The sequence below is a fragment of the Sminthopsis crassicaudata genome, chromosome 1, assembly GCF_048593235.1.
Source record: "Sminthopsis crassicaudata isolate SCR6 chromosome 1, ASM4859323v1, whole genome shotgun sequence".
Classification (NCBI taxonomy): Eukaryota; Metazoa; Chordata; class Mammalia; order Dasyuromorphia; family Dasyuridae; genus Sminthopsis; species Sminthopsis crassicaudata.
The window spans coordinates 277,862,342-277,887,522 of NC_133617.1; the positions used below are offsets into that span (position 1 = coordinate 277,862,342).

Sequence of the window (25,181 nt, forward strand, 5' to 3'; positions counted from 1 at the left end):
ACTTTCTAAAGGAAAAGTTAAGAGAACTGCAAGAAGAAATAGACAGTAAAACTATAATAGTGGGAGATCTCAACCTTGCACTCTCAGATTTAGACAAATCAAACCACAAAACAAACAAGAAAGAAATTAAAAAAGTAAATAGAACATTAGAAAAACTAGGTATGATAGACCTTTGGAGAAAACTGAATGGCAATAGGAAGGAATATACTTTCTTCTCAGCAGTTCATGGATCCTATACAAAAATTGACCATATACTAGGACATAAAGATCTCAAAATTAAATGTAGGAAGGCAGAAATAATAAATGCCTTCTTCTCAGATCACAATGCAATAAAAGCTACATTCAGTAAAAAGTTAGGGGTAAATAGACCAAAAAGTAATTGGAAACTGAATAATCTCATCTTAAAGAATGACTGGGTGAAAGAGCAAATTATAGAAACAATTAACAATTTCACCCAAGATAATGATAATGATGAGACATCATATCAAAATCTTTGGGATGCAGCTAAAGCGGTAATAAGGGGAAATTTTATATCTTTAGAGGCTTATTTGAAGAAAATTGAGAAAGAGAAGATTAACGAATTGGGCTTACAACTTAAAAGGCTAGAAAAAGACCAAATTATAAACCCCCAACCAAAAATTAAACTCGAAATACAAAAATTAAAAGGAGAAATCAATAAAATTGAAAGTAAAAAAACTATTGAATTAATAAATAAAACCAAGAGTTGGTTTTATGAAAAAGCCAATAAAATAGATAAACCTTTGGTAAATTTGATCAAAAAAAAGAAAGAGGAAAATCAAATTGATAGTCTTACAAATGAAAAGGGGGATCTTTCCACCAATGAAGAGGAAATTAGAGAAATAATAAGGAGTTACTTTGCCCAACTTTATGCCAATAAATTTGATAACTTAAGTGAAATGGATGACTTCCTCCAAAAATATAGGCTCCCTAGATTAACAGAGGAGGAGATAAATTGCTTAAATAGTCCCATTTCAGAAAAAGAAATAGAACAAGCTATTAATCAACTCCCCAGGAAAAAATCCCCAGGGCCAGATGGATTCACATGTGAATTCTACCAAACATTTAAAGAACAATTAGCCCCAATGTTATATAAATTATTTGAAAAAATAGGGGATGAAGGAGTCCTACCAAATTCCTTTTATGACACAGACATGGTACTGATACCTAAACCTGGTAGATCGAAAACTGAGAAAGAAAATTATAGACCAATCTCCTTAATGAATATTGATGCTAAAATCTTAAATAAGATATTAGCAAAAAGACTTCAGAAAATCATCTCCAAGATAATACACTATGATCAAGTAGGATTTATTCCAGGAATGCAGGGCTGGTTTAATATTAGGAAAACTATTAATATAATTGACCATATTAATAATCAAATTAATAAGAACCATATGATCATCTCAATAGATGCAGAAAAAGCATTTGACAAAATCCAACATCCATTCCTACTAAAAACTCTTGAGAGTATAGGAATAAATGGATTATTCCTTAGAATAATCAGGAGTATATATTTAAGACCGTCAGTAAGCATAATATGCAATAGAAATAAACTGCAACCTTTCCCAGTAAGATCAGGAGTGAAACAAGGTTGCCCACTATCACCATTACTATTCAATATAGTACTAGAAACGCTAGCCTCGGCAATAAGAGCCGAGAAAGAGATTCAAGGAATTAGAGTAGGAAATGAGGAAATTAAACTATCACTTTTTGCAGATGACATGATGGTATACTTAGAGAACCCCAAAGACTCTGCTAAAAAGCTACTAGAAATAATTCAAAATTTCAGCAAAGTGGCAGGATACAAAATAAATCCACATAAATCCTCGGCATTTTTATATATCACTAACAAAATGCAACAGCAAGAGATACAAAGAGAAATTCCATTCCAAACAAATGTTGATAGTATAAAATATTTGGGAATCCATCTACCAAAGAAAAGTCAGGAATTATATGAGAAAAATTACAAAACACTTGCCACAAAAATAAAATCAGATTTAAATAATTGGAAAGACATTCAGTGCTCTTGGATAGGCCGAGCGAATATAATAAAGATGACAATACTCCCCAAACTAATCTATTTATTTAGTGCTATACCAATCAGACTCCCAAGAAACTATTTTAATGACCTAGAAAAAATAACAACAAAATTCATATGGAAGAATAAAAGGTCAAGAATTGCAAGGGAACTAATGAAAAAAAACTCAGAGGAAGGTGGTCTAAGTGTACCTGATCTAAAGCTATATTATATAGCAGCAGTCACCAAAACCATTTGGTATTGGCTAAGAAATAGACCGGTAGATCAGTGGAACAGATTAGATACAAAGGACAAAAAAGGGTACATCTATAGCAATCTAATCTTTGACAAACCCAAAGATTCCAACATTAGGGATAAAAATTCATTATTCGGAAAAAACTGTTGGGAAAACTGGAAATTAGTATGGCAGAAATTAGATATGGATCCACACTTAACACCATATACCAAGATAAGATCAAAATGGGTCCATGATTTAGGCATAAAGAGGGAGATAATAAATAGATTAGAGGAACAGAGGATAATCTACCTCTCAGACTTGTGGAGGAGGAAGGAATTTATGACCAGAGGAGAACTAGAGATCATTATTGATCACAAAATAGAAGATTTTGATTACATCAAACTAAAAAGTTTCTGTACAAATAATACTAATGCAAACAAGATTAGAAGGGAAGTAACAAATTGGGAAAATATTTTTAAAAACAAAGGTTCTGACAAAGGTCTCATTTCCAAAATATATAGAGAACTGACCATAATTTATAAGAAACCAAACCATTCTCCAATTGATAAATGGTCAAAGGATATGAACAGACAATTCTCAGAGGAAGAAATTGAAACTATATCCACTCACATGAAAGAGTGTTCCAAATCACTACTGATCAGAGAAATGCAAATTAAGACCACTCTGAGATACCACTACACACCTGTCAGATTGGCTAAGATGACAGGAACAAATAATGACAAATGTTGGAGGGGATGTGGGGAAATTGGGACACTAATACATTGCTGGTGGAGTTGTGAAAGAATCCAGCCATTCTGGAGAGCAATCTGGAATTATGCCCAAAAAGTTATCAAACTGTGCATACCCTTTGACCCAGCAGCGCTACTACTGGGATTATATCCCAAAGAAATACTAAAGAGCGGAAAGAGACATATATGTGCCAAAATGTTTGTGGCAGCTCTTTTTGTTGTAGCTAGAAACTGGAAGATGAATGGATGTCCATCAGTTGGAGAATGGTTGGGTAAATTGTGGTATATGAAAGTTATGGAATATTATTGCTCAGTAAGAAATGACCAGCAGGAGGAATACAGAGAGGGTTGGAGAGACTTAAATCAACTGATGCTGAGTGAAATGAGCAGAACCAGAAGATCACTGTATACTTCAACAACGATACTGTATGAGGATGTATTCTGATGGAAGTGGAAATCTTCAACATAAAGAAGATCCAACTCACTTCCAGTTGATCAATGATGGACAGAGGTAGATACACCCAGAGAAGAAACACTGGGAGGGGAATGTAAATTGTTAGCACTAATATCTGTCTGCCCAGGTTGCATGTACCTTCGGATTCTAATGTTTATTGTGCAACAAGAAAATGATATTCACACACATGTATTGTACTTAGACTATATTGTAACACATGTAAAATGTATGGTATTGCCTGTCGTCGGGGGGAGGGAGTAAGGGAGGGGGGGTAATTTGGAAAAATGAATACAAGGGATAATATTATAAAATATATATATATATATAATAAAAAAAAAATTAAAAAAAAAAAAAAAAACCTAAACAGAATTACAGAATTTTATATTTGATGCTGCAGGTGATAGGAAACAACTACAGCAGAGAAAGAAGGGGAAGGCAGAAGTGACATAGTCACAGAGAAAAATCACTTTGACAGCTGAATGATGGATAGACTGAAGTAAAAAGAGACTTGAGGCAGGGTGACCAATCAGCAAGCTATTGGAATAGATACAAAGTGATAAGGCTATACATACTCAAAGAAATAAAAAGGCCAACCTGAGTCCCTTCTCTAGGATTGTGAAGTGGTGAGAGGGGGAAGAAGAGGTAGACAAAAAACAGCTAGAATAAATTATGCATCAACAAGTGGCATCTTGTGACATCAAAGAAATTATACAAGCCTAGTGTGAATTCTTATCTAGCTTATTCTTGACTTCTGTGTTCAAAAGGTGCCTGGGGTAATGACTTACCTTAGTTTGGTGCATTTGCAAAGGATTTCAGCTCCCTTTGATCTGCTTAGAAGTATAGTGCTATCCTTATACATGGTATCTTCCATCTGGACCCAACCCATAAGTCTGGACAGGACTAGTTTTATTAGAATTGACCTCAAGATTGTTTTCCCTCTCAAAAAACAGAACAGAATGCTGGAAAATTAAGTGGCCATCCAAGCTGAGAAGTACACACTTCCTTTTGACAAATATGAACACGAATGTTTTATAAATTATCAATAAATTCCAAAGTTTGCTTTAATGAGTTCAGGACTCTACTTCATTTCCTTAAGTTCTAGAAAGCATATTTCTGACCACCACTAATACCAACAACCACTCAACAAATTCCATTGAATGCCTATCACTTACAAGGATCAATTATAAAATTCTCTTATTCAAAGCCATTTATAACCTACCCTTCTCCTATCTTTCTAGCCTTCTTGTAACTTATTCCCCCCTAACCACACATATGCAAATATTCTTTGCTCCAATAACATTGGTCTCTTGGCCATTCTATGAATAAGACACTCCATCTCTGGGAATTTTCTCTGGCTGTCCCTCATATCTAGAATACTCTCTCTCCTCAATTCCACCTACTGACTTCCTTGGCCATCTTTTGGTACCAACTAAAATCCTTTATTCTATAGGAAGCCCCTCTTAATTCTCACACCTTCCTTCTGTTAATTATTTCCTGCTTCATATCTTCAGCACTTAGCATAATACCAAACACATCATAATTACTTAATAAGTATCAATTGACAGATTGATGGAACACCACCAGCTAAGGCAGTAAGTCAGGGGAGTGAGAAAGTTCTGATCAAAATCCAATGCTTTTTTCAAGATGCCTTCCTACCACTATACAAGATAAATTTGTAGTCAATGGCTCATCCCATCCAGTTTTTTTCCTAACTAGGAATTTTGCTTTCTCTGGTATGAATGACTCTTTTTTTCTTATTATTTTCTATTAATTATAGAAAAGGTCTTAATTTGTCTCTCCTAATATCGGAGTTTGTCTCCTTTCCTTTGTGCACAGAGGAAATTAGACACAGAAATGGCCATATGAAGTTGTATTGAGTTTAAGAGTTCTAGTCTTATTTCTTCTACAAAAAGAAGGTGGTCATTTTTCAGTTGTTAAAGTAAGCCATTCTTCTCTCCCCACCCCAGCCCATGATTTTCAAACTGGCAATTACTAAACCAGATTTGAAATTTACATACATTAGGAAGTCAATTAGAAGATTTAGAATATTGAAAATCTGAGATACTGATTAATCATCTGTGATGCAAATCCCAAACTGTATATTCCTTATAAAACACATGAACAAAATTTAAATGTGGGCTTTAAGATGGATTTTTAAATGGTTTTATGAAAATAGTTTTTAAAATCTAAGAAAATCTTGCTCATATTGAAAAATAAGGATTTAAAAACAATTTTACACACTTCCAATTACAGTAGGAATTTTGTGAACCATGTTATTAACTTACTATAAGCTTGAATCCTCCACAACATCTGGCTTTCTGATGCATATCTGCTTAACACTACAATGGACTTAATTAAAATCATAAGCTTTTAGCTAAATTTGAGGAGAAAAAGCTTTCACATTTCCTTCATGGAATTCAAAACATTTAACTAACCCTAAAGCTAAAGAAATATCAAGTGATCTTTCCTTTTTCAGTCTGCAAAGCGCAGAAAGAAAAAATGCCTACAATTTGCCTAGCCAACAAGATGCTGCAATGATATACATCAGCATTTTCTGCTTTTGTTCTTAAACAAAGCTAACTATGTAAAGCTAGATTGTTATCTTTAGGTCTGACTTGGATCTGTCTTTATGGAAGGTGCACATGTTTCTTAACTTTGACACAGGGATATGATGAGGCCACAGTTAAATCATTTTAATGGCCAGTAAAAATGTCAAGTGGAACAGGAAATGACTCAAACTCATGCCCCTCTCTCTCTCAGAGAGGAATTCAATTCAAAATCCATTTTTGGAGCTTCTACTATGATGTTGGCTTTCAGAATCTCCAAGTTGAAAGGATTTCAACAGGAGGCCATTTAATCCAATTGGTAGCTAAGCAAAAATCCCCTCTCCAACATTCATTGCTTTTGCTTGGGGACAATGTCATGAAGGGCATTAGTTAAAAAGAAATGGGCTTATTTAGCTTTAAGAAAAGAAGACTGGAGAGAGAGAGAGAGAGAGAGAGAGAGAGAGAGAGAGAGAGAGAGAGAGAGAGAGAGAGAGAGAGAGAGAGAGAGAGAGAGAGAGAGAGAGATGGGAGAATAGAGAGAAATAGGATAGTTATGTTCAAATATTTAAAGGCTATACATCCTCACATACAGATGAATCGATGTTTTAAGATCTACCATTGGAGAAATATGCTACCTCCAAAGAAAGCCCATTCCACTTTGGAATAACTCCAATTGTTAAAAAAAAATTTTCCTTATATCAAGTTTAAATTTAATTCAGTTTTTTTCCATTACTCCTCATTCCTATAGGACAGAGCAGAACAAAATCTAATCCTTCTTCCCCATAATAGTTTCCCTCTCCCCACCTCATAATAGCTTTTAAATATTTGAATTGCCAAATTTCCTTCCTTTTTTGGCTAAATATTCCCAGTGCCTTTATGGTACAATTTTCAGGTCTTCCATAATATTGACTACATTTTAAGACTAATTTTCCTCATGAATATAATTACTATAGGCCAAACCTTCTTAAACTATGGTTAATGTCCCCATATGGGGTAGTATATCTGAATGTGGGGTTTGGGAGATTATTTGTGAGATTATGATTTATTATCAGTAAATATTTGATTTGTATATCTATTTTAAATTCCTATATATCCAAGAGTGTCATCTAAATATTTCTCAGGCAAAAAGGGGTAGCGAGAGAAAAAAGTTTAAAAAGTCCTACTAAAAGTGACTAAATGTATAACTAGCTAATTTAAGCCAAAAAATATGCCTAAAAATTGCATAGATAATCCTAAACAAATGCAAGAAAAAGAAAAAAATAACTTTTTTTGTCACTATGCAGATTTGCCTTAAAATAGTGGAAAGGAAAAATGGAATTGGTATAACTGGATCCACACTTTTAGAGAAGAGTATTGTTCAGTTGTTTCAAAGCAGAATTACATGATTTGCCCAGAGTCACATAGCTAATAAATGTCTGAAGCCAAATTTGAACTCTGATCCTCTTGATTATTAGAATACCTTGAAATGAGTGGATTTAAAGGAGCTCAAGAAGTAAGGGTTGTCTAGCTAGGAGGGCTAGTACATAAGGTTACAGAAATTGTGCTGCCTAGTTGCAAAGAGTCAGTGTGGTGTAATAAAATAAGCAATTAAACGTCAAAAATCTTAATTTTTAAATCATACAGACTCTGCCACTACATTACCACATCTTTAAAAGAGTCAAACTAAATCCAAGAGACCTCTTCTAAGGCTAAGATGTTAGCACAATAAAGTTCTTATGTTTGTTATCAATGGGAAAAGAGGAAGACAGAGAGTGATAAAGAAAAAAGATAGTTACAGACAGAAAGACAAAGATAGAGAGATAGACAGGTGGAGGAGACAAAAAGGAGACCCTGTCTTTTCATTTACTAAATCTATGGAGTATAAATTCTATTTTCTCCACCACAATATAATTATCTAATAATGAAAACATTGTTTTGATATCTTGCAAAAAAAAGAAGTTTCTTAATCAAGTATTTAGGGGGTTAAAACTTAAATTTATTTAGGCCAACTCCATTTATCTTCCTTAACAAGAAGCACTGTGGTCTCCAACAGAGAATATATTCTGTAGTATTACAAATAAAGTAATTGTTGACCATATTTCATAATCAGAAACCAGTGCTTAGGCAAGGTAACAAAGATTTGTGGAAAGTAATTTAGATCATTTAATAATCATACTTTTTTTCCTTTGGCATCCATATGGAACTAGGATCATTTGGTGTTTTTATTGCCATATCAACTGAGACACTAGGAGGATTCAGAATGGAGCTTTTGATGATTTTTTCATTATCCACACTCCAGCTGATATATTGACTCATTTCCAACTCAAGTAATTTTATATTCTCAGCACCTGAAGTTCCCCCCCTGCAGTTTTAATTACAAAGTTTGAATCACCTTCTGTCTGCATCCATTGACTATGAACTTTAACATCCTTGACATCTTGAAACACAAAAACAACTGTTTCAATTCAGCCAACACGGGTTGTTGGGTTTCAATGTGAGAAGAGATGAACTCAAAGTTTGCATAACTATTTAAAAAATTGTCTGTAATATTTGGGCTTCTTAACCTTTTTGTTTGTTTGTTTTCTTAATTTCTTTGTCATTCTGAGGAAACTTCCTGGCCTCTTCTCAGAATAATGCTTTTAAATGAATAAAAGAATATATATATATATATGCAAAAGAAACCAAATATATTGAAAAACAATTTTAAATGTTTTAAATGTTTAATGGAGAGGCAGCTAGGAGGATCAATGAATCAAGTGCCAGGCCTACAACCAGTAGGACCAGAGTTCAAATGCCACCTTCAAATGCACTTACTAGTTGTGTGACCCTATTCAATGCTCTTCTTTAAAGCAATTGGATCTGGAGGTAAAACAAATGTTTTATTGTGACTTCTCCAATTTAAAAAGTTCAGTTTAATATAACAAATACTTATTAAGCACTTACTAAATAGAAGGCACTGTTCTGAATGGCATAATAAATAGAATGCTGGGCCTGGAATCAGGAAAATATGAGTTCAAATTTGGCCTCTGAAATCAACTAATTATATGACCAAGCAAGTCATTTAACCTCTCTTTGCCTCAGTTTCCTCTTTAAAATGGGAATAATAATAGCACCTAACTCCTAAAGGCAGGTTGTATGGATCAAACAAATTAAAAATTGCAATGTACCTAGAATAGTGCTTGGCACATAGTAAATACTCTAAAAATGTTAAATATTATTAGCTATTATTAGTCAATTAGTCAAAATTAGTCAAAAATAAAAATTAGCCCCTGCCCTCAAAGAGATTACACCTTGCTAGAAGCATGTTTTTCAATAAATTTATTCTGAAAATCTGCACAAAAATGTAGAAATATAAAGCAAGACTTCAACTGATTAAGCTTTATTATCATCATAATTTAGGGATCACAGTTTTATTCTCTTTTTATTTTAAAGAACTTAGTTCTTTGAAATTTATAAAAGTTTTGTAGAATATTGTTATAGAAATATGTAACATTTTATTGGGGGGGCTGAATCAAAATTTGAAGAAATCTAACTTAGGGTATTCCATATTCTTGAAATATTATAATAATAGTGCATCATAATTTATATAATACTGTCAGGTTTGTAAAACAGTTTACAGACATCTCATTTTTAGCTCATAAGAAGCCTGGGAGAGAAGTGATATAACTTTTACAAAACCTATTATATAGATGAGGAAACTGAATTAGATCATGACTTATCCAGGGCCAAACAACTGGCATGAATACAGTCAGTCCTTCCTAATTCTAGGTGAAGTACTCTATTATGCCACCTCCTTTTGTTGTTTTCTGTCATTTTTCAGTCCTGTCTGACTCTTTTGACCCATTTGGGTTTTCTTTGCAAAGATACTAGAGTGGTTTGCCATTCCCTTCTCCAACTCATTTTACAGATGAGGAGACTGAGGCAAACATTATTAAGAGACTTGCCCAGAATCACACAGCTAATAAGTATCTAAAGCCAGATCTGAACTCAAGAAGATGAATCTTTTTTATTCCAGGTCTAACATTTTATCTACTATACTAGTTGACCCTACTATGCCACCTAATGGTCTGTAAACATGGGCATGTTATTGGGAGCAGGAGGTATTGTTTTTGGTTAGGATGCTTAAGACACATACAAAATTAAGTTAAATAAAATTTTAAATAATTCAAATATCAGAACAAAATACACAGCAAACAGAAATATTTCAATTCAATGTGCTGGTTGATTGTTCTTTTCCAGAAAACTGTTAACATTCCATTTATTTCTGGCCTAAATCACAACATACATGTCAGGCTTCTATTTGTAATACAATGTCAAGAATGCCTGAAAGCAAACCACTTATTTCAGCAGAGATGATATCTTTGTTTATCATTTTCAAACTTAACATCTGAAAGGGCAAAGGAGAAAAGGGATAAAATCTTTTTTTGAGAAAGGTATTAATCTAACAAAGAGATATCAATCTCTAAATTGTTTAAATAGAAACTAACCATTTTCATCAAGTGGAAGCAAAGCTTATATCAAAGCAGTATTTGTTTCTGTGTTTGCTTGTGTGTGTGTTTTTCAGTGTAAAGGTATAGCTGTGGAGTACAACATTGGTGGCAGATACCTAAAGCTGTCCTTCCTGCTTCATCTGACTTACATCATAGACGGAGATAGAGCTAAATGTTTGGAGACATTTCCAGATTAAAGAAGGCAATGGTTAGAATCAAAATAGACTTTTGAAGAAGATAGTATAAAAAGAAAAAGATAAACAAAAAGAAATGTGATGGAGAGAAATAAACAATCAATAATCATGACAATTAATGTGAATGGAATGAGCTCACCCATAAAACAGAAGTGGATAGCAGAATGGATTAGAAACCAAAATTCAACAATATGTTCTTTATAAGAGACACACTTGAAAAAAGAAATATACAAGTTCATCTAAAGGGCTGGAGCAGATCTAATATGCTTCAACTGAAGTAATGAAGGTATAGGTAGCTCTCCATATCTCAAACAAAATCAGAGCAAAAATAGACTTGATTTTGTGAAAAGGTACCATAGACAGTGAAGCAATAACATTTATTTCTCTGATAAAAGCTTCATTACTCACATACATATTGAGTAAAGAACTGAGTCAAATTTATAAAAGTAAGAGCTATTCCCTAATTGAAAAAATGGTAAATGATGTGAATAGTTTTTAGAAGATGAAATCATACGTTTTCTACAGTCAAATGAAAAAATGCTATAAATCATTATTGATTAGAGAAATACACATTTAAACTACTCTGAGGTACTACTACTTTACATCTATCACTGAGGCTGGAAGAAATATAGGGAAATAGAAATACTAATAAAGTGTTGTTGAAATAGTGAACCGGTCCAATCATTCTGAAGAACAATTTGGAACTATCCAAAAATGTCCAGTTGAATATATGCCAGCACAATTTCTGTCAAGCTTGAAATGAAGATTCATTCTAAAAATAATAATAAATTTTCATTCTAAATAAATAAAAACTCATTCTAAAAAATCACCTGAGATAAACTACTATTATTGCTTCTGTAAGTAAAGTCTCTGCTACAAAACAAAAACATCTGTGCATATCCATTGACTCAGTAATACCACTAATCAAAGAAAATATGCACAAAAATATTTATAACAGCATTTTTGTGGTTGCAAAGAATTGGAAATCAAGGAGATGTTCATCAATTGGAAAATAATGAACAAGTCATAGCATATGATTTTATGGTGTTAATACTGTGCTATTTGAGACATAACTGTCTGATGAGGGGGGTGGTTTCAAAAATAATGACAAGAATTATATGAACTGATATAAAGAGAACTGAGAAGAACAAAAAGATCATTATGCATTGTAACAGCAATGTTGTAATGATGATCACCTGTGAAAGATTCAGCTCCTCTGATCAATACAAAGATCTAAAACAATTCTAAAGGACTCAAGAGGAAAAAATATTATCTCCAAAAATAGAACTTGTGAATTCTGAGGCATGTCAAATACAATTTTTTTTAATTCTTTATTTTTATTTTTTAATATAACTAATATGTGAATAAGTTTTACATGATTTCACATACATATCTGATATATTGTTTATCTTCTCAGCAGGTAAGGAAAGAGTGGCAGAAGGAAAAGAATTTGAAATTCAAAATTTTTAAAGAAAAAGTTTAAATAAATATTTTTCCCAGAAGTAAATCTGACCTCTTATACAAGATTTCTTAAGATTCTAAATTAGTTGGATATTCAATGAACTTTCAGAAAAAGAAAGGGAGAAGAGGATAAGGGAGAAATCCTTTGGGATGGGGACGAGTTAGTGGGTAGAAGTACAAGAGTTAACATGGATAGAAAATGAGATAACATGTATGTATATGTGTATATACATGTACATGTATGTATATACACATGTATACATATAAATATAAAAACATACATATATGTGTGCTTAACTGTAGCCTACTTGGGGGAGGAGGAGCAGGGAAGAAAGGGGAAAAGAATAAAGTAAAAAATTGCAAAGCAGAGAATAAAAAAAACTATATCAAAGAAGCAAAGATGGATAATTCTAAATACAATGTGTCCTATTATTATATATACATTCTTGAAATAGAAATTTGTTACATAGTTTGAATCCTCTCATGTTCTGCTGTAAACATGACAATTTTTTTTGTTTTTTCTTTTGCTATATTTTCTATTTGTTTTAAATTTTAAAGAAATTTTAGTCTAAGTTAGTTTAATCCAAAAGATCACATATATTTATGAATATCTCATGAATATTAGCCATTGATGTCTATACTATGGTCTATGAGCAACAATTTATCTGACTGCCAATTATCTTAGATGATTTTACCATGTAGCAGCAGAGAAATGTTTTTTACTTGTATTCCTAATAATTTGCTTTGATTTTGTTTCTTTTTTTTTTCTAACCTAAGTGACTTGGCAATACATACATGAAATTCAATTTACATCTCGAAGAAAATCACAGCCGTATTTAAAGTCGGAAAGTAGACATCTCATCAGTGGCTCATCATTTAGGCTTTGTTTTCCTCCGATGTTTTGCCAACACAACCAAATGAGTAAACTATTCAAATGAAAGCAGCTCGAGTTGTCCCATTCCCGAGTTTTAGAAAATTATTTCTCTAGGGAATCCACATAAAGTAGCTGATTTTTATCTCACATCTGACAAGTTTTAGACAGCCTTTAGAATGTACAATGCTTCAGTTTTATTCAAAATATAAGTATATTCATAGTAACCAATATTCTGGTTTTAGAAAGTATATATTGTTTTCTTTCAAGAAAATCTCTTTTAGAAAGCATTTTATTGTATATTCTAATATATAAGTAAGCCTTATTCTATTAGGATCACAATTTCAAAGCTGGAAAGAACTTGAAAAGCTGTTTCCTACAACCTTCCCCTTTTGTAGGTAAGAAAATGAAGGTTCAGAGAAATTAATGGAATTGTCTCTCATTAGAATGTTAGCTCTTTGAAGGAAGGGATAATCTGTTGCTTCTTTTTGTATCCCTAGGATTTAGCATAGTGTCTGGAACAGAGTAAGTTCTCTCAATAATTATTTATTGACTGATTGTTCTTGGTTACATAGCTAGTAAATATCAGAGGTAGAACTTTAATCAAAGTATTCCCAACATCAAGTCCAAATTCTATCCATGATACCAACTTATCTTGGCTACATATTTTATTCAAGGAAAAGTTTTGATAATAATTCTTTTATGTCACATTTTTAATGATATCCTTCATCAAAAAAAACATGATTAAGATTATCTTTGTTCGTGGTTCAATACTACAGTAGTAAAGAACAACTCAGACATGATTTCTGTTTGCAAAATAATTTTTAAATTTCCCTTCAAATAAAATTTGAAGCAAAATAATATTTAACAATATAATACACAAATGATTTAGTCATTGTCACTTACCCATGATTCTAAATTGTCCCAATGAAATATAAACTTTTACAACTTCAATCTCAAATGGAATCTATTGCAACAGGGATCTCTACTGTGAAGTTTAAAAAAATCAAAAACTAAGCATTTTATTCATAAACTGAAACCTTATATTTAAAAAGAAACACTGAAATGTTGTTTAATGAATGGACACTGAAACATATCTGATATGTGTAAGTGATGGAATGTTTTGCATTTTTATGAGCTCCAAAAAGAAAGATTTCTATTTATGCAGAAAGGGCTAGACTTAGGTCTGGGAAACTTGTGATCAAGACTAGTTTCTACCATTCACTCTCTAAATGACTTTAATCAATCTGGTTACTCAACCTGAGTCTCAGTTGTTTTTTTTTTAATTGGAAGAAAATTACTGTTGTTTGTCCTTAGTTTTCATTTTCAAAGAGGTAATGTCTGTATGAATTGGATTTGTAGAAAATAGTCATACTTTTTACTATCTATCTCAAGGGATTATTGTTGAGGAAAATACTTTGTAAGTTGTAAAGTGCTATATAAATGAGGGTTGCTATTAATTTTATTTATTCACCATCAGCAGAAATCATCTAGATAGAAATTACTGTAGAAAAGCACTTTGAGGGGACAAAAACTTGAAAGGAATAAGAAAGCATGGTCTCTGTCTTAGAAAGAAATTGCATTCTAGGCAAAGAGATAAAACATTCACCTGAGAACAATTAGAAAGGCACATAGCATTAGATTCTACAACAGAGCTGAGTACTTAAGTATTTAGAGGGTTTTCCATGATTGTAATATTTATTGTTCAGTCATTCAGAGATACTTACCCTGTTGTATATGGAATATTTATGCCACCCAGGTTAATACTTTCACATCCGACAATGAACAGTGTTGAAAAAACATAGTAAGGACACACCACTGCAGATCATTGCTAGTTTTGCTGATTCTCTGGCACCAAGTTTCAACTTTTTTATAATGTAACCTCCTAAGACAATACCAACACCAGCACTCGGCACAATAATCACACCTAGGGAAGAGAAAGAAAACAGAAGATTAAGATGAAATGAATGAATACTAACATTAGCTTTTTTCAACTCATTCTATTTTTATGAATTTTTGGCACCATGGCAAATATCAACAGAATAATCATAATCAACAAATTCATCTAGATATAATAGAATCTTGGATTCATTTAATCAACAAATACTAAGTGCCTATTGTGTGCACTGTATTAGATTGGGGGGGGGGGAATACATAGGATATTTTGCTGTCATTAGAAACCTGAACCCGCATGCTCTTAATAAGAGAGTCCAGTCAAATTAATATCATTCATCACTGAGCCCAGAGGGGAGGCATTTCGGATGGGTCATGTGGGGGTTTTCTGCCTCTCCTTTAAAGTATACTGTACTTCAAATAAATTTTTTTAAAGGCCAAGAATCCAAGAATAGTAACAAGTAACTAAGACAAACAAAAATCTTTCTGATAGAAGAACACTGGCAGGACTACTAAATATATATAGCCTTCATATTGATGAGGAAGCAGAAATCATAAGAACAAAGTAATCCCAAGTTTTCTTTAGCTACAGATCAGCTTTCAGTAAATAATGGACAAAATCAAAGGCAAAATTCATTAGAAATTCCTTAAGATCCGGTTTATATTTATTTTATAAAACTAATAATTCATTTGCTTGAATTAAAGTATTCATTCTTTATTACTGTTATTAGCATATGTGCAAATAGCATTATTTAACTGACCCAAACTATGGACCTAGAGATGTTCCTGGTCAGAAGCATCCCCTCATAGTACCTCCCACAATTTTACCCATACATTCCAAAATACGATCTGAAGCTATCAATCACTTCTCCTAACTCTCTGAGGATTAGAAGTTTTATTTTAACCCTGGATCCAATAAGCATTTATCAAATGCATACTGTATTGCAAAAGTTTAAGAACCAGTTCCTTTCCCCAAGATGCCTAATCTCCTTTCTAGAACTCTTAGGTATTACCTCTAATTCTTGAACATCTAGGGAATATTACATTCTATTACTCCTTTTTTAATTAAAAATAAAAAGGAGTACTCTGGGATGTGATTAAGGGAAGCAATTAATCTTTGAGAGGAGTGATACCATGAGACATAGAGTTTATAAGTGCTTAGAGATCTTTGGGATGAAAATGTTTCAAAAACTGTAGGATGTGGTATCAGTAGCCTCCCATACAAAATCTGCAATTCTTTCATATCATGATTGTGTGTGTGTGTTTTTTAAACTAAGAGTAATGTTCTCATTAGTTCTGATTGATCAGGTTGTCTTTCTTGGCCTTCATTACCTCCTCTTGTATGTGCTAAATTTAAAATTCTCCTGTCCTTATTTGAAAATGAACATGTTTCATGAAAAGAGATCACAGATGTATTAAAAAAAAAAAGTATTATTTGGAGTCATTATGCTCTCTAGTTCCAGCCCTATTCGTTACTCTCTCTTCAAAGAAAAGTCTACTGGGGGAAAAAAAGATTATAATGATAATGTGTACCTGGAATAAAATTGGGATATAATGGCACTAACACCAGTGCTCTCCAACTGTGATCACCACAAAGATTTGCCTAAAGGCTCTCCCTTTCTTCCTTTTATGTTTGTCCCCCTACCCTATGGATATATTTATGGTCTCAAAGATAAAAGTCAATTATGGGTGAAAAAAACAAATGGGGAAAAAATGTATTTTTTCATTAACTTTAAAATAAGCCCCCCAAATTTAAAACATTTGTAATATTTATTATAAGGCTATGTTAATATTTACCTTTAATATTTACATTTGTAATAATGATGATAGTGGTTGACAATTATTTAGTTCCCTTAAGATTTGCAAAGTGATATATACATATATATATATATATATATATATATATATATATATATATCTTACCCAATTCCAAGATAGGTAAATAAGAAGAAAGGCAAATAATAGTCCCTCTCACATTGGGAGCTCACAATTTAATGGGGAAGACAATGAGCAAAAAAACATATCCAAACAAGACCACTTTGAGGAATTCAGATAAATTAAAGAGAGCTGAGATAAATATGTGCTGCAAATTATGCAAAACCAGAAGGTCAAGGAATACAACGATTATGGTAATGTAAATTAAAAGAACTTTAAAAGGAAGGGAAACTCTGATGAATAGTAATGACCAATTTGGACCCACAAGAAAAGATAATGTAACATATCTCTTTCCTCTCAGAAGAGCATGGGAAAATGTTGCCTACAATAACAGACACTGTTAAATAGTGGTTGTTTTTGCTAAAATATTTTTTATCCTCCTTCTGAGAGAGTAGATATTCAGGGGATAGGGATTATCTTAAAATGACTATGATGTTTTTAAAAAAAAGACAGGAATTTTTCTTTTTTAAAAAAAGTGATTATTTTTTGTTTTTTGTTTTTTCTTCTCATAGTTTTCCCCTTTTGTTCTGAATCCTTTTTCACAAGATTAATCTAGAAATATGTTTAATATGATGGTCATGTATAACCTCTATCACATTGTTTGCAGTATTAGAGAAAGGGATAGGAAGAAAGGAAGAGAAAAAATGGAGCTCAAAATCTAACAAAGATGAAAAAAATTAAAATTAAAAGAATTAATTATTTTAAATTACATAAGACTAGAGTTCAAGTCCTGTCTCCAACACTTATCATGTATGTGACTAGGGGAGAGTTACTTGAATTCTCTAAGCCTCAGTTTTTTCATCTGTAAAATGGGGCAATAAGATTTGAACCAAATTGCCTAGATAGAGGTGATATGAGGAAATATAGTAAATGTGAGCTAATAGCACATATGTTAATATTCAAATAGGTCTTCTTTGTTTCCAAGTAAAAATTAAGGTCACTGAAGGCATACTGCAGTTTTTTAAAGGAAAACTAGTTCATTTTTCTCCTCCTGTTTAAATTTGGTCTATTATAGAATATAGCTTGAGAAAGCTTGCCTATTCCTTAATGGGCTTCTTTTTTTCTATTGTTTTCTTCTTTTCATCTTAATAAAGATGGCTCTCTTAGAGAGGGAAATAAGAAGGAAATATCAGAAATTGTAGATAATTTTTGTAAAGGGCCGGAACTCTGGAATATACTTGAAACAAGGTGTTAACTCAATGGAATTGATGAGATAATGGTTCTCTAGTTCATATATATACTTAGTATGGTGATGTAATAGTGCTGTAATGATGTAATTGTACTAAGGTATATAAGGGCTGATAAGGACTGAAAATGATCTATTTCATCTTTGACCAGCCTTGTGGTGGCTGTCCTGCTTTCATCATTTCTCCACTAAGATCAAGGACTTGGGCTGATCCTGAGGACCTCCAGAAAACTATCCTGAACATTACAAATTTTGAAAAAAATCAGTAATTTTTTTCCATTTAAAAAAAGCATTGCTGATCCTTTCCATTTTTCTTTTTTTTTTTTTTTTTTTTTTTTTTAGAGAAAAGCAAAGTTTATTGTACATTCTCGCGAGAAGGGCGTCCCACTCTTCGAGTAGACTATCGAAGAGAGGAAGCGCCTCCTGTGGGCAGGACAGCACCTTTAATCCCTAACGCAAAACGCCCCCTCCCACCACTGACCCTCATCCTCATTGGCTGAGAGTCTTACATTCTAAACGCGAGATCTACCCATGAAATTGAACTTGACCAATAAGTACATAGTTGCCCATATTTGGATGAAATAGGGAGATGTCGTAGGAGGGGAAGGCAATGCCCTTCAGAGTCCTTCAGGCCTACTCGAACTCTGAAGTAGATGAAGCCTTACTCGATTTTCACAACTGTCTTGAAAGATCTCACCTCATCTCATTCAGTCCCTCCTCTTATTTTGTACACTGAGATCTCTTCAAATTTTTGTAACATAATTTCACATTCCCTATGAATTCCTCACTTCCTTCTGGTTTCTGTTGGCCTTGGGCCACCGGCTCCACCCTTACCCTTTTAACAGCATTTAACAGACCCTTCAGCTTTCTCTTCCAACCTGATCATTCCAGATGATGAGTTTTGGACAATTCTGGTTATTAATCTGATCAAACAAGGGATGTAGATAGGGAATAATATAACACCACTAAAAGCTATAAGGCCCAACCAAAGGAGCTGCTTCCACCAGCTTCCCAAACCAGGACCATCTAGAAGTATTGAACAGTGAGGTCCAAGTCTGTACAGGAACATGAGCAAGTTTCCTAATGTTCTTAGTGATTTCCTTCACTAGATTACCATTGTTACCAATCTTTATACAACATGTGGATAAATTTAGTTTAGCACAAACTCTCCCTTCCTCAGCCAACAAGTAATCCAGCACAAGTCTATGTTGTAAAATAGCCTCTCTGGTTTGAGTAGCTTCATCAGCCAAAAGATGTAGTGCCTCAGCTGTCTGATTGGTGATAATCTCTACAACTGCCTGAAGCCTAATTATCCTGTTCAACATGTATATTGGAGTTCTATATCCCCAACTTCCATCTTGAGCCCAGGTCGCTGGCCCACACTCTTTAACTATTCTTTCTGGAGGCCAGGCCTCACCCCAACCATTTGCATCTCCAGTCCAAGTGATGGAGGTATCTAAACTCCGTTTCTCCCTTCCCAAATTATCATACAACTGAATCCCTAAATATTGGTTTGCCTGTTCGGGAAGAAAGAAAACTTTTGGCCTTATTAGTCCAATATAACAATTCCCTGTCCAATTAAGAGGCAGATGAGTATAGGCAGTTAAACCACAGATCCAATAATGACCCTTTAGAGCAGGTTGTTCCCTTGGAAATATGTCTGAGCTATTCCTTGTAAAAGGGTAATATTGTTGGTCTCTCATCCCTAGGGGGCTTCCCCCACAAAGGTGTCATACTGGCATTTTCATAAACCTTGCTCTTTTCTCCAACTACAATTGGCAACTGGCCACTGGCCTGTTAGATTAGAGGTACTCCAAAATGTGGAAAACAGAGTCCCATGTTGCCCGGGTGTCCCTGGGGTGACATTATACCAACCCCATTGGTAACTGTACTCAATGTATATGTTCCCTTTCCTCTTATTCTCTTTTATACATCTCAATACATCCCATTCTACTTCACTACACTCAGCAGTAGTGACTTGTTGATAGCAATATCCCTGCTCTCCTATTTCTGGGAGAACATCCAAGGTACAGTCTTTCTAGTCCTTCCCACACTTCAATTGAGGATTCCTCCCCGTATCCCGCCAATATTTAGACAGTTTTGTACAGTCAATTGTCTTTGGCCTCAGGTCTGTTCTCGAATAGGTCCACTCACAAACACTATTTCCCAGCTTCGAACCTCGTCCTGTCTGATTTAAGCAGTATTTCCCTTTCCTATCTTTGGTCAATGACCACTGATGTTTCTCTTCTAAATTCCAGAAACCGGTCCCATTATGAATTTGGGATCTGTTGCTAAGGATCCAGGCTGGGCTTAGGGGGACAGGTACCCATGGCCATTGGTTCAATTGTTGGGATCCACCACAGATCCAACAATTTGATAAGTTAAATGTCCTCCCTATATTCTGCATGAGCAGGAGAAATTGGTTCTCATCTCTAGAAGGTCATAAGGAAATAGATAAACCCAAAGCTTAGGGAGAGCCTCATAATGTTCAACTATTATAACACCGTGAAGTTAAGGTAAACTTCCCAAAGGAAAATATATCAAATCACAAACAGGCAAAGAGACCCAAAGTAAGAAAAGTCATACAGTTACAATTCCCATTCAGTGGAGGTCCCCTCCTCTTATGTAATTGGAGGTCTCCCCTGTCTTCAACTGTCCACTCTGATAAAGGTGGCGCCACAGGTCCTTTTGTCCTGGTGTGGTGTGTCCAGCCTCGTTCCTGGGTGCGAATTGCAGTATCTGAAGTCAGTATCACTTGGTAGGGTCCGTCCCAGCACGGAGTCAGCTTCTCGTCCTTCCAGGAACGGATCAGCACCCAATCACCAACCTGAATTCTATGAACAGGGAAACCTCCACTGGGTTGCTGCGCAGCAAATTTCTTGACTGATCTGTCCTCCACCAACCGGTTGGGATTTTCACCGCGGAGTTTCCGTTGCTTTTCTCTGAGTTTCTCCACTTCGGGTCCACTCTACGTCAGGGAGCAAGGAGAAGCCCCTGGAAGCTGGCGGGCTGCCTAAATCAAGGCAGGGCGCCATCCCACTAGCACCCAGGAGTTCCCATTTTTCTTCTGTTTGCTGTTCTTCCACTTTTATCCTTAAATATTCTAGGCCTGTGCTTAAACTTTTCACCAAAGCTTTTTCTAAACTGGTTTTGCCCTCCACAGTTTCTATTGCCTTTAGGAGAAAACACAAAATTCTCTGTTTGGCATTCAAAGCCCTTTATAAATTACCCCCTCCTACTTTTCCAGTCTTCTTACACCTTATTCCCCAATATCTACTCTTCAATCTGATTATCACTGGCCTCCTAAAAGTTCCACCAATGAAACATTCTATCTCTTTGCTCTAGCCATTTTCTCTGACTTTCCCCATATCTGGAATGTTCTCCCTCTTCAAATCTACTTACTGATTCCCTTGGCCACCTTTAAGTACCAAATAAAATCCCATATCCAAAAGAAGGCTTTCCAAACCCCTAATTCCAGTGCTTTCTCTCATTAAATTATTTCCTATTTATCCTGTATATATAACAAAATATTTGTTTGCATGTTGTCTCCCCGTTAAATCATAAGCTCCTTAAGGGCAGGCACTGTATTTTGTCTCTTAGTGTCCTCAGAGCTTAGCAAAGTGCCTGGCACATAGTAGGCCCTTAATAAATGTTTATTGAATTGAAGTGCAAGACCCTAGGCAAATCACTTAATCTTTGTTCACTTCAATTTCCTCAACTATAAAATGGGGATAATAATAATACCTACTTTACAGAGTTGTTATGAGGACTAAATGAGATAATATTTGAATAAAGAGCACTTAGCAAAGTGCCTGGTATATAGTAGGAACTAAATACATACTTGTTCCCTTCTCCCTTTCCTCTTTGCTTTGATAATTGATCTATGTCAGTTAAAAAGAATTATAGTGTACATCTATATCTCTTTTGTTCATAAACCATTTTTAATTCTAAGTAAGTTTTAGTAAATCAAGATGGAATTTTGATAACACAGTTTAACTTTTTCTCAGTTTTGTTCTTCTATGGTTGTGAAGTCATTTCAGTCCCATCTAACTCTTTGTGACCCAATTTTGGGTTTTCTTGGCAAAAGATATACTCCAGTTCATTTTATAGATGAGCAACTAAAGTAATCAAAGTTAAGTGACTTGCCCAGAAACACACAACTAGTAAGGATCTAAGGCTAGAATTAAACTCAGGAAGATAAGTCTTCCTGATTCCAAGTCCAACAACCTATTTACCATGCCACTTTCATGCTGAATTTGATCTTTTCACTAATAAATCAGTGGTCTAATTATATACAGTCCACTAATTTAGGAATGACCCTCACATCAGTAACATCATTTCCATTTCAAAAAATGCAAAGAGTTCCATTTTTGTGATGTTATTCATTGTTCAATATTGTCAAATGCCTTTTAATTCTTGAAAAAAATATTCATAATACTAACAGCCATTCAGTAGATAAGTAGTCAAATGATATAAACAAATTCCAAACTATAACTGACCACATAAAAATATACTCTTAAATATGCCACTACTAGAAATAAAAATTAAAACAATCTCAAGAGTTTTACCTCATACGATGAAAACTAGAAGAAAAGAAAAGATGGGATCGATCAATGCTGGCATAACAATGAAGAGTTCTAGGTATTCCAGATGCCCCCTTGGGATCAGTAAAGAAAAATGACTAAATTGCCCCCACTCTCTGTTTCTACAAGTTTATCATTGGACATGTACAGATAAAGAAAGAAGTCAAAGATAAATGTTGAAGGTGATAGTTTCAAAAAGAAAAAAAATAGAAAATATTTGTATGAATGGAAATAAGTTTTAAAAAACCAAAACCTGGAGAACAAATAATACAACAATACTGTAAAGAAAATCAACCTTGAAAGAGAAATTCTAACACAATGAACAACCAAAATGCCAGAGGACTCATAATAATACCTGCTATTCCCAGGTATAGCACTGTTCATCTTTTATTACTTATGATTGTTCTTTATTTTCTAGTAAGCTTCTCCCTGTCCTTACCTATTTATTCCCAACTTTGTATGAAGTCACTTAGTTACCAAGTTTTTGTGCATTTAAAAGATCTTACTCTCTTCTTCATTTTTCTATCTCTTCGTCTTTTGAATCAACTATTGGTACATAAGCTGCAATTGTTTTTGAAAAAAAAAATCATGAGTACTCAAAAATGAGATGAGCAAATGCCACAGGAAATTATGTGTCTTTTTGTTGAGGATACAGAATAGAACCAATTATCAATTTCTTTATTTGACTCTCTAAAAAGAATCCATGAGCCACTCCTCATCAAAATATAACTTCCTTCTTATTTTGTTTAAATCAAGAATTGTCTGATACAATTCAATTTCTCTAATAATAGTGTACTCACTGATCATTGGACAAGGGATCTTACAGTTAGCATGCCAAGAATTAAGTTAAGGTTACAAATGGAAAAAAACAAAAAACACAACCAACCAATGATTTTTCCCCCCCTGAGGCTGGGGTTAAGTGACTTGCCCAGGGTCACACAGCTAAGAAGTGTTAAGTGTCTGAGACTAGATTTGAACACTGGTCCTCCTGAATTCAGGGCTGGTGCTCTATCCACTGTGCCACCTAGCTGCCCCCAACCAATGATTTTTAATATCTTCTACTCCTTTTTCCAACACTACTACTAACATTATTCAAAAGCAAAAGGAAGGGGCATTTAGGTGGTGCAGTAGAGAGACAGCACTAGCCCTGCAGTCAGGAGGACCTGAGTTCAAATCCAGTCCCAGACAACTAACACTTACTTAGGTGACTCTAGGCAAGTCACCTAATCCCATTTGCTGGCAAAAAAGAAGCAAAAGAAAGCCTCCAAAGCCTAGGAATAATTTTGTCTTTTTCTTTCTTTCATGGGTTGCCACAGCCAAAGAATTCATCATCATATATCTTCATTGTATGGGTCTTTAAAAAAAGGAAGATTCCATCAGTAGGGTAATACTCAAAACTTTTCTATCTATTTTCTATCACAATGGACCTAACATAGGTTGAATTCCACAATGGACCTAACATAGGTTGAATTCCACTGGTATAGCCTTCAAAAACTTAATGTTATCTCTGACACAATAAAGCATTGGAATACAACGTATTAAGTGTTATATAAGGAAATAAAACTCAAGGAAAATACTACAAATTACACTGGATCTAGAATTAAAAGGACTACATATGCTAAGCCTGGTCTTTATTAAATCACTGGAAAATCACTTAACACTTCTATATAATGGAAATAATAATACTTCCTAGCAAACATTCAATAAATATTTATTGATTGACTTAAATGATTTGCCTACACTAATGTGGCTAATAAGTGTCAAAGCTAGGACTTTAGTTCTTTTAACTTCAAATCTGGTGCTTGTTCAAGAATTAAGTCTGTTATGGATATGCATTCAAGAGACAAAACTAGTCTACTTTGTCCTTAGAATGTTTTGTATAAAAGAGCCTCTTTTACGGCACAACAGTTTTTTAATGTTTCTTTTGATTAATATAATAACATTCCCTTCCCAAGGTCAGTAAGAGATCACAAAGGATTCTAATATAAACCATTAAAGAAATATTTTGGATGCCTCTAAATCAATTCATTGAGATACAGATTTAAGAACCACATGCAATAACTTGATATAATCCAACTAATCCAATTTTCTTATAGTAGTAACCTATAAGGTTCTCTTCTGCCATCAGTAAGAAAAAGTAGGGAGACAGAACAGCCTGAGAGAAACCTGAGACCTTTATTCTTAGGGAATAGTATACCCTATTTAAAGTCTGCTGGAATTACAATGTAAAAAAAAAAAAAAAAAAAAGTAGATTCAACAAAAATAATGTTTTTCACTTCAGGATCCTACAAATATGCAACTAACAAAAAGCCCTGAGGTACTTTCAGCAAATGCTGAATGTGAATCAAAAAAAAAAAAATCAAACCAAATTAATATTTTATCGTTTATAGCTTATAAACCTAAAAGGCTTTTCCGCAGTGAAGCAATAAAACCAGAGGACAGTGCTGATTTTAAATGATAAAATGCAAAATCAGTGTTTACTTCCAATTATTCCAAGCTCCAAGAAACCAAAGGTGAAACAGAAAAAACAAAAAAACTAAAAACTAAGTCTCCTTGGCTCCCTT

General features: G+C 33.9%; 1 protein-coding gene across 1 annotated transcript in view; it reads right to left on the reverse strand.

Moving 5' to 3' along the window:
• SLCO5A1 (solute carrier organic anion transporter family member 5A1) overlaps window positions 1-25,181 on the reverse strand; it is a 164,074-nt gene that overhangs the window by 27,034 nt on the left and 111,859 nt on the right. The window contains 2 exon segments of the mRNA XM_074278853.1: window positions 14,748-14,818; window positions 14,820-14,947. Coding sequence (XP_074134954.1) covers window positions 14,748-14,818; window positions 14,820-14,947 — 199 coding nt within the window.